We start from the raw sequence: 10,953 nt of genomic DNA on the forward strand, positions 1-10,953 counted from the left end.
ATTTAATGAATTCTCACAGTTCATCATTAAGAATACAACTCACCCTGGCTTGCATGGCTCAGTGGGTTGAGTGCCCGCATGAGAACCTAAAAGCCACTGGTTCGAATTCCAGTCAGGGCACATGCCTGGGTTGCGGGCCAGGGTACGGGATGGGGCCGTGGGGGAGGCTGATTTATTATTTTATGTTCATTTTTCCCAAATGTAGCTGGATGTCATGTTACACGTTAGATGACAATGTGTGACTGGTCATTTGCAGAAACCAAGAAAAAAGGCTGAGTGCTATTGCAGATTGATTTATTCAAAACAAACCATCAGTCAACAGTTAGCTGGCGTATTGTATTTGAAACAGAAAGTCAGAACTGAGGTGTCCCTAAACATATAAACCAGATGCAGATTTGTAAATTTTGAGACTAGTACTGGGGGTTCAATAAGCACAGCCCACTTCATGATTAGTTCAGAGTTCATTTTATGTAGACATTAAAGGTTTTCAATTGACACCTGCGTGATACTATGTTTCATTGATCCATAAGTTCAGTAACTGCTTATCGAGTGTGTGTCACATGCCAGGCACTATTTTGCACATAGAGAATCAGGATCATTCATGAACAATAAAGGCCAAACCCGGCCTCGTACAGATTCCATTCTGAGTATGTAAAGATAGCTGTACCAAGAACTGTATACAGCTATCACACTCTTTCACACCAATGTGTTTGAGAGTTTAGATAAAATGGCTAAATTCCTTGAAAGCCACCGGTTACCAAAACTGACAGAAGAGGAAATAGGAAGTCTGAATAGTCTGACAATTATTAAAGAAACCGAATCCTTTTAGAAGTGTTCTTGTAAAGAAAGCCCAACGCCCACTGGCTTCACTGGTGAAATTCTCCAAACATTTATAAAAGGTATAACACCAGAGAATGGAATTGGAGGGCTCACTTCCCAGCTCTCTTCACATCTTTTGATGTAAAACTTGACACAGGTAGTAGAGGAAAGAAAGAGAACACACCCATTCTTAGATAAATACAGATGGAGAAATTCAAAACCAATCTAGTGAGATGAATTAGAAGTACATGAAACACATCATGAACCAGTGTGTTTTATTCTAGGAATACAATGGTAGTTTAACATTCCAGAAAGAATACAATTCATGATGATGTATATAAAATGATAAAAATAATATGATCTTCTTACTATAAGCAGAACGTGCATTTGATACAATCCCGTAGCTATCTGTGATTAAGAAGGGAAGAAAACGTAGTAAATTAGGAAAGAAACTTCCATGGGCATATAAAACAATCTACAGCAAACATCTTACTTCATGGTGAAATACCAACATTTCCCCCTTAGTATACTCTCCCATCTAGACTTTAGGATTCTCCATCACTGTTTCTTCTCTTGTACTCTTTCCAACCTCCACTCATCCCAGGGTATGTGGGCCGAGGTGCCAAAGGCAGAAATGACACCAGTAGTACCGTGGGGTCTGTTTCTTCCCCGTAAATCAGGGGTACCCTAGTATTTTTTATGATGAGCAGTTCAGCGTGAAGAAGAAACTGCTCGCTGATGTGACCGCAGCCAGGTTGTGTAGCTAGATCCAGGTAGATTCAGGCCAGAACGAAGACTGCTTCCCCTAAATCCCCTCAGAGACCTGCCGGCCCATGCCCTGTGCCCCTGACGCGCTGGTTCCTGGACTGGGACCTCACAGAGGCCTGGACAAATGTAAGGCAGTGTCTCCTTACTGAGGTGGGTCATTCCCCAGTACCCCCATCCGTCCTGCACTGTCCTATAAACTCCTGAGTGGCTTCCATGTGGCACGGAAGATACCCGTGTCATGTAGCTACTGTCCAATCTGAGGCTTGTGTGTACATTCCCTTAACAAACTCTGAATGTAATGATGGGGCCCTCAGCCTCTTTGGAGGGTCTTCTGGCCAAAGAAAATTTACCTAACACTCAGTATGTCCCAAGGTAAGATGAAGCTGGAACGGGGAGCAGGGCAGGTGTAGGCAGGACTCAAAAATGCCACGAATCACCTTACAACTCCTGCTCCTTGACCTCTGTAGAGTCTGAAGCAGGGCTGGTGTTTGCATCACTGGTTGGAGCAGAGTCTTCAGTCAGGGCCCTCTCCAGACTGGCCGGCAGGGACTGGATCAGCTTCTCTCGGAAGTCTTGGCCCACGAAGACGTAGAGCATTGGGTTGAGGCAGCTGTTGAAGAAGGCTAGTTGACCTGTTATGTGCCTTAGGTGAGTAAGTATTTCGTACTTTCCTTCAAACAGTATTTCTCTGGCCCAAAGTGCCGACAGAAGAAGACACAGTTGAAAGGGGAACCAGCAAATAAAGAAGGAGACCATCACACCTGTGAGGACCCGTAAGGGACGTGTGGAATTATTCCTTACGTTTTTGCATATTTTGGCAATAATGAGCCCGTAGCAAATAGCGATGATGGACATTGGAAATGTGAAACCAACGACAAAGCGGTTGATTGCTATGATTTTTGACATGGTTAATATCTTTTGTATCTTCTCTTCTTCAGTGATGTTTCCCCCGAATTCAACATCTAGAACACAGTACACTTTATTGTCATCATGAGTCTGTGTAGTAGTGAAGATGAGAACTGGCAAGTTAAGGAGTAGTGCAAGAATCCAGGGTACAATGATTAGTTTTTTAGCCAGACTTACAGTGCGGTGGTTCTGGGCCCAGACTGGACACCGGACACAAATACAGCGGTCCAGAGCAATGAATGCAATGAGGAAGACACTTCCAAACAGGTTTGTGTCCCCGAAGGTATTAATAAACTTGCATAGGAATGGACCAAAAGGCCATTGTGCTTTCATGACATATACAACCATGAACAATGGTAGAGTGGCAGTGAAGAAGAAGTCGGCTAAGGCCAGGTTCAGGTAACACACAGTGGTGACTGTGCGTGCCATCCGGAATCCAGCCACCCAGATCACAAGCCCGTTGCCCAGGATGCCAAGGAGAGAGGTGATTCCTTGTACTACCAATGTGAAGATATCCAGAGCGATGTAGTCAATTTCCATCTTGTCCACACCTGAAGATTTCAGCAACGAGAATTTGTCAGCTATGAAACCATCCTACAGCATTTCTGTTCAGACCAGCATCAACATCCACTACATGTAGCTTCCTTTCTAAACGGGATACCCATGCTACTGAACCTTGTGGCTGGTCACTATACATTTGGCAAAATCTTGGCTGTTCCTTTGGAAGGGGACAGTTCTCCATATTTCCTTAATTATTAATATGCATTCCATCTATTAGGCTGATTCCCTAACCAAGAGGGTTACAAGGCTCCTGTCCATCAGCAGAATTCTGAGCTGGGGGTGTATAAACACCAGCAAATTGCTGGGAGGCATTCAGCACAGTGAGGGAGGCACGAGATCAAAGTCAGTAGGTTCACATCTCCTTCCACCCATGCCTCGATGCATAGATGCTGGCCATCTCTGCCACCTCTGCCACCCCAGGTTCTTGCAGAATCCTGCCCAGCTCCTGTTCTCCCCCTCGGTGAGAACTCTTGCCCTATTGGTTGAATAGTCTTTAAAGTTTTAGAGTGTGGTTTGAGTTTATAGCTGAAGAGGATCTTGAACAGTTAGTGGTAATATGTAGTAATATACATATCCTGTAGAGTTTGTACTAGAAGAGGTAAGTGAAGAGGCCCCTTTTCTACATTCAGCCCTGTTTTGCATTGTCTGTATTTGATATGGAGCTCTTTTATGTTTGGGATATAAAGAATTTTACACATGGTATAGCTTTTAGCCTCTGTGGCATAGAGAATATGAGAGTAATAGGTTAGTCAATGTTTGTGGGATTATTTTTAGAGATCATGCATATTAAGTGGGGATCATATTATATATGTGTGTGTACACATATGTTTATATATATATATATATTTAGTTTGACCTACATACTTTATAATTGTTATTATTTTTACTTTTTATAAGAATAAATAGATATTCAGAGCAATTATGAGACCTTGAAGGTTAGTTAGGTGGTACATGGTAGAGGAAATACTTCCATCCAGCTTGACCTGACTTCCAAATCCTTCTTCCACTACACAACTCTGACAGACATTGCTGGATTCCTGCCCAACACCTATCCCCCCATTCTCTTCCAATCAAACTCAATTTTGTATGGTTATTTACTTTTAAGGAAAGATGATCCTCCCCATCTGTTGAGGCAAATCCTGATTAGTCTCACTGGAAGATGGCATTTGCTGGCTTTGAAAAGGACTGTTTTAGCAGTGGGATGTGGCTAAGTCCTGGACAATAAAACTAGGGGAAGATATCTATGTGAGCTTTTGTCACAAATTTGTTTACTTTTAAGCAAAATCCACAAAAATGTAGTATTGTTTGCCTCTGGACCAAGTCACACCTGGAATTGCTGCCTTTCGGTTCAACCCAATGTCTGTGTGACCCACTTGCCCGTTCCACTGGACCAGATTTCCTCATATGCAGTCTGTGAGTTTTATCACAAACATCCAGGGTGGCTGTTACAATGCACATTCAACTCTATCCTAGAATCTCTTTGCATAAAATCTGGGGTAATTTTCTATGGCCTCAAAATTTAAGAATCATCTGAGCCTAGGCTCTTCTGCCTCTTGCAGAGAAATAGCAATTTTTGAACACTTATGTACGTTTAATACGTGTAATAATATTTGCAAGACATCCACTACCATCCCTTTTTTGCCAAAGGGAAACTATGGTCCAGGGCTTGCAGCACTTTGTTCACCATGGTGAGCCCAGCCAGTCAGCAGAGATAGTAAGCTTGGAAGCCAGATTGAACCGATCCCAGAGTCACTGCGTTAGTCCTCGTGAAGTGCTGCCAGGTTCCCCCAGGACTACGTGGAGACAATCATACCTTAGTATGACAGTTTGCCTCATTTTTTTCCTCTTCTTTCTTTTGTTCTTTTCTTCCTGTCTGTGCCAGTCACTTTCAGCCAGCCATCTAGGGGATATTGCTTAATGGAGCACAGGGTTTCTCAACCTTGGCAACATTGACATTTGGGTGGATAATTCTTTGTTGTGGGGTACTGTCCTGTACATTGTAGGATGTTCATCTGCATCTCTGGCCTCCTTCTGCTAGATCCCAGTAGCCACCCCTTCTAATGGTAACAACCCAAAGTGTCAAATGCCGCTGGGGGAGAAATCACCCCCCCAAGTTGAGGGTCATTTTTATAGTGTAATGCTGGGCTCAGAAGTTAGGTCAATCTGTATTCTGGTCTTCTCTCAAAACCTGCCCAGTATGGATGTTTTTAGTCAGTGACATCTCTTCAAACTACAGGTTCCTCCTCTACAGAATGAGGTGATTTTCTGTTGAAACTGGTTTTTAGGCGAGGATCAGATGAAAATAGACATGGAAATCTTTTAGACTGAACTGCGTGTCTTTAACACATGGGAACTCTCAGTGTTCACCAGCCTCTGTCCTGTGTTCTGGGACTCTATCATGGACTGTGCATTATAGAAGCTCAAGTTCAGATCAAGAACAATGTGCATAATAATCATAATTACTACTTATGAACATGTATGTGCCAAGAGCTCCTATTTTAACCCTCGCCACAGCTCCTCTCATGTGGCTCTTCAGGAAGCACATGTGAATATGCATAAAGCACTATACATACTCTGCAAATTTGTAAATATGGAATCATGTTAGTTATAATTAGTATAACCATCATACAGATGAGTAGATGAAGACTTAAACTGGCTACATTACTTGTTCAAAACTCACGGTTAGAGAGAGCTGAATTTGAGCTCAGGCAGATGGATATCACCAGAAATGTGTGCCCAACCAGTGCTTCCTCAGCAGGGCAAGGCTCTCTCCACCCACCCAGTCAACAACACTACAAGGACCTCAGAAGATACCATGAGTTCAATAATATCTAAACTATTGGTTTAAACATGTTGATACAACAAGGAAGGATGATTGTGCAGTGACAGGTGGGGAAAGGCCAATGGAGAAAATGGTGAAATTATGGGCCGACCCTCTTAGTGTGGGGTGGGGGAGAAACTCTGTGCCCCAGATGTTACTCAGATGGATTACAATGGCTGCTATTTGATGAGCCCCTAAAAGCTGTCATTTTATCAGCTCTGAAATCATCATCATTACTTTTGGATGAATATCATCGTCCTGCAAATCAAGAGGAAATTATGGCCCTGACAGAGGAAGTAATCTGCCAAGTTTCACAATTACTAAGAGTGCAACTGGATTTACACCACAGATTTCACACACAAACTCAGCAGTTCCCTGTTATTTGACCCTATTTCTTCATGATGTTCGCATTTTCATGCTTGCAAGTAATTGCTTCAGTTCTGCTTTCTCCTCCAAATTCTTAACCTCCTCCCTATTCCTGCTCTCAGCCGATGCCCCTACCTCATATTTTAATGAGAAAATAGTAAAAATTGTTTGTGAACCTTGTTGTAACTTTCTCTCTCCCCAACTCTCCCATTTCTCTGCACCTGTTACGGTGAACCCAGAGTCCTTGGTCCTTCCCCCTTCATGTTTGCTCTGGATCCCTCTCTCCCTCACCTTCCCAAGAATTTTTCTAATTTTTCTCCTGTGGGATCACTTTTCTTTTCTGCCAAAACATCCCCAAGATTGTCTTTCTACTAGATCATTCTATCACATAGCCATAATCATCTCCCCTCCCTTCACAAGGAAACTGTCCTTGGCAGATGTTCCCTTCCAGCTTCAGCTGTGTTGTTGCAAGAAAATTCTCTCAGTGAAGGGGATTCACAGCCAAAGCTAGAAGGCAGTGTCTCCACTTGTCACCTCACCTTTTCTCCTAAACTCGCCGCAAACTGACGTGGGTCCTGAGCACCCCATGGGCTGTGGCCCCCTGAAGGATGCCCATGACCTCCATGTCACTGCTCCAGGGGGTGCCTTCCCAGTTCTTACCCAGATAACTCAGTGACGTGGACCCATAAACCCCTTCCTTTCTCTAAAAACACATTTTCTTATGCCTTTAGATGATAAAATGCACACAGAACACACTCTTGGTTGTCTTTATAGCCACCTCATCTCCATCGTATTGCTTTTTCTCCTTTATATTTAATTATAAATGTTAGGTGTTCCAGGTCATGTCCCTACCTCTCCCTATCCTCTACTTGTTTCATAAGTAATGTCATCCAGTCCCATGGTTTATAATATTGTGCTGATAACTTCTGGTTCATGTAATCAGTCTTGGCTTCTCCCCACAGTTCTAGCCTGATACATAACCAACTGACTCTTGATATCTCTCCATAGGAGTCCCATAGGCACTCCAAACCTACCACTGCCTAAACCAAACTCTTAATTCTTCCATCCATTCATGTTGTCCACTCTCAATATTCTGTTTCTATTTGGAGCCTACACATTCAATTGTTAAACTTCCAAATCTAACTCTTATCCTTGTTTTCCCTTTCCTTGGCCATCCAATCCAATCCAAGTCAATCAATTCTATCTATAAAGCAACTAAGCTGACACCTGCAATCATTTTTTATCACCTCTACCCTAGTTGAAGGCTCTTGTCTGGCTGTTCATTTGCATTAACCTTGCAAATAGCTTTGTTTTTGGCAATTAAGCTGCCCCCACAATCTGTTCTGCAGACATAAGACAAATAAAATTTTAGAAATGTTAATCACAAGTGCTGACGAGGATATGGAGAAAAGGGAACCCTAGTACACTGATGGTGGGAATGCAGACTCGTGCAGCCACAGTGGAAAACAGTATGGAGTTTCCTCAAAAAAATAAAAATGGAAATGCCTTTTGACCTGGTGATTCTGCTGCTTGGATTATACCCTAAGAATCCAGACACACCAATTCAAAAGAACCTATGCACCCCAGTGTTCATAGCAGTGTTATTTACAATAGCCAATTGCTGGAAACAACCCAAATGTCCATCAGTAAATGAGTGGATCAAAAAACTGTGGTACATTTGCACAATGGAATACAACACATCAGAAAAGAGGAAGGCACTCCTACCCTTCACGACAGCATGGATGGAACCAGAGAGTATTATGCTAAGTGAAATAAGCCAGGGGGTGAAAGACAAATACTGTATGATCCCACCTGTAGGTGAAACCTAATTAACAAAACAAACAAGTGAGAAAAATAGAACCAGAGACGTGGAAATGAACAATCTGACAGCGATTAGAGGAAGGAGGAAGATAATGGGGGAAAGAAGGGGAAACGTCAAGTCAAGGAACTTGTATAAAGGACCCGTGGAGGACAATGGTGGGGAGGATTGACTGCGGGGGCAGGACATGGGAAAGCAATAGGGAAAAATGGGGACGACTGTAATTGAAAAGCAATTTAAAAATTAAAAAAAAAACAAACAATAAAAACTGTTAATCATACCATAACATTGTTCTGCTCAACACCTTCCAAAGGCTCCTGAACTCCTAGTTCAAGCTTACCAAGCCCTCCTAAATCTGTCCTGTGGACTCACGCACCCACTGCCCTCTCACACACTGCAATGGATCCACACTGAGTTCCTTCCATTTCTTAAACATGCCAGACTCATTGCCTTTTCAGGGCTTTTGCATCCTCTCTTTCTTTTGCATCCAATGCTTTTTCTTTCAAACTCCCTACATCTGGTTCTTTCTGAATATTCCTACCTCAGTTTAGATATTATGTCCTCAGAAAATTTCTTCCTGACCCACAATGCTACCCCAGGTACAGCCTATCTCATCAGGTTCTGTTCTTATTTATTTTTCCACTTATATTTTTAATTCTAAATACCCTCCACATTAGTACACATGCTCCAAAGACTACTAAGTTTTTTCAGTGCTATATTTCTACAGTAACACTGTCCAATAAAAACATAAATGCAAGCCATAAATGCAAGCCACATATGTGACTTACCAGTTTTTAAAAATTAAAAGAAATTAATTTTAATAATACATTAATTTTAATAGTATTTTTACTTGACCCAACATGTCAAAAAGAACATAGTTGGAACATGTGACTAAATAAGAATTATCAATGAGCTATTTCCTATTCTTTTTTGTACTAAGTCTCAAATAACTAAATTCATTTCTGACTACAGCCCTCTAAGGTCAGACTAGCAAGAGCTCAGTAACCAAATGTGGCAAGTTGATTCTTACTGAGCAGCCTAACTCTAGAGTTCAGAAGGTATCTGTCATATAGCAGATGTTCAAATAATTTTTAAATTGTCAGGCATGGAACTTACTGTCAGCTGAAATCCCGTTACTGGGCCAGTTCTTGCCTTCCTCTGGACTAACTCAGCCTGGAGGGGCTTCAATAGATACTTTATTGAAGGCCAGTGGGAAGGGACAATGGGACTTGAATCAATCAGGTGACAGAAACTCAGAGCATCTTACAAGTTCCATAAAGCATTCTCGATATACTGTCAGCATACTATTCTTAGAAACTTAATGCCTGAATATTCCCCTCCCCTCCCCGCTTCTGTAGGAGAGAGGAAGTTCAGTCCTGTAAATGTCTGGGGTCATGAATGCTGGGTGTTTAGTCCCCCTTTCTTTCAGATATTCAGGAAAATAAAAGAAACAATTACTGAGTTGAAAAGAATTAGGGGCATGCAAGAAAAAACAGAAATGATGGTTAAACAAAAACTTGTTTTCCTCTCACACAACACTTCTGACACCAAATATGTGGGTTTGTTCTACACCAAGAAATTCTCCAGTTCTCTGTGAACCTGAATTGTTCTACAACTCAATTCAGTCTGACACTGTCTAGCTGGAATTAGGTCCAGATCCGACAAGGTGAAGGGCTCAGTGCCATAAAGCTGCTCTCACTTGAGGTGGCAATTGTAAGTCCAAGGTTGCCAACTGTATTTCTTACTGAGCATCTATAAGTCAAGCACTGCCCTTACCCTGTCCTCAGATTTGCTAATCTGCTAGAATGGATCATAGAAACTCGGAGGACAATTTACATATGTTTACCAGTTAAAGTATACAACTCAAGAACAGCCAAATGGAAGAGATCCACAGGGCAAGAGGTATGGGGGATGTGTGTGCACAGAGCTTCCATGTTCTTTCAGCGGGGCACCACCCTCCCTATACCTTGATGTGTCCACTAACTTAGAAGATCATCAAATCTCATTGTTGAAGAGTATTTATAAAGCCTAGTCTCCAGCCTCTCTCTCACCTCCCCTTCCCAGAAGCTGGTGTGTGAAGCTTAAACTGCCAAAGCTTTAACACTTGGTCCCATTAAGGCTACCTAAGGGTCCACCTTAACTCACCTCATTAGCAAAAATCCTGATGTGATCAAAAGGGGCTCCTCATAAATAAAATAAGACACTTCTATCACTCAGGAAATTGCAAGGGTTTGAGCCTTGTCCCAAGAGCCTGGGACAAAGGCCAAATATGTTTCTTTTTCTACCACAGTGGAGGTAAAAGACATGGTAACCGAGAACAGAGAGAGAGGACTCTTCACCCAACACCATCACCAAGAATGATTCCCTGGGCTTCTGCTCCCGGAAGTGATAATCTGTGAGTCTGAAGAGATGAGCCTTTTCTGAGCTTGTAAGTACCATCAGAATATGACTTGGGTAAAGAGGAGAAAGAGAATTGCATTCCAGGCAGAGGGGAGTGAAAGCGCACAGGAGTGGGCCAATAAATGGGTCGCACTGGGCCGTTGGGGCACAGGATGAGGCAGAGAGCAGCAAGTGGTGACTCTGTAGAAGGTGACTGGACTCATTGCGTAGTGGGTCTTGAATGCTACAGGAAGGACTTGGAACTTCTCTTCAAGTAAATGAAAAGCCGCGTAAGCAGGACAGGGACTTGTTGAGTCTGTTCTTCAGGGGGTAAAAAAGAAGTTCTTGATTCCTGCAAAGAGATGGATTTGAGAATGTTCCCAATTGGAGGCAGAGATCTTAGAGTAGAGGATATTGCAAGGGATCAAGGTGAAGCTGTTGAAGGGTTACCCAGGTCAGGAATAGTGTAACAGAGAGGAAGTGTGGTTTTGGGAGGGATTGTCCAGGCTTAGCT

General features: G+C 42.5%; 1 protein-coding gene across 3 annotated transcripts; it reads right to left on the reverse strand.

The window, feature by feature from the left end:
* Window positions 1-1,082: 1,082 nt before the first annotated feature.
* LOC129081591 (N-formyl peptide receptor 2-like) lies at window positions 1,083-9,237 on the reverse strand. Of its 3 annotated transcripts, XM_054587262.1 has the most exons (3): window positions 9,177-9,237; window positions 2,025-3,044; window positions 1,194-1,227 (listed from the first exon to the last, which is right to left on the reverse strand). In XM_054587262.1, the coding sequence occupies exon 2, from the start codon at window positions 3,031-3,033 to the stop codon at window positions 2,026-2,028; it is 1,008 nt and encodes a 335-aa protein (XP_054443237.1). In that variant the 5' UTR covers window positions 3,034-3,044; window positions 9,177-9,237; the 3' UTR covers window positions 1,194-1,227; window position 2,025. The 3 variants fall into 3 exon arrangements, with proteins under 3 accessions (XP_054443236.1, XP_054443238.1, XP_054443237.1); XM_054587261.1 differs by having other exon boundaries at window positions 1,083-3,044; XM_054587263.1 differs by lacking the exon at window positions 9,177-9,237 and adding an exon at window positions 4,868-4,889 and having other exon boundaries at window positions 1,083-3,044.
* Window positions 9,238-10,953: the final 1,716 nt, after the last annotated feature.

This window comes from Pteronotus mesoamericanus, unplaced genomic scaffold (genome assembly GCF_021234165.1).
Source record: "Pteronotus mesoamericanus isolate MK-2021 breed Mesoamerican mustached bat unplaced genomic scaffold, CSHL_Meso_final scaffold_1135, whole genome shotgun sequence".
Lineage (NCBI taxonomy): Eukaryota > Metazoa > Chordata > Mammalia > Chiroptera > Mormoopidae > Pteronotus > Pteronotus mesoamericanus.

Bases quoted from the DNA above. Each gene is read 5' to 3' on its own strand.
- LOC129081591 (XM_054587261.1), bottom strand. From the start codon at position 3,033: ATGGAAATTGACTACATCGCTCTGGATATCTTCACATTGGTAGTACAA.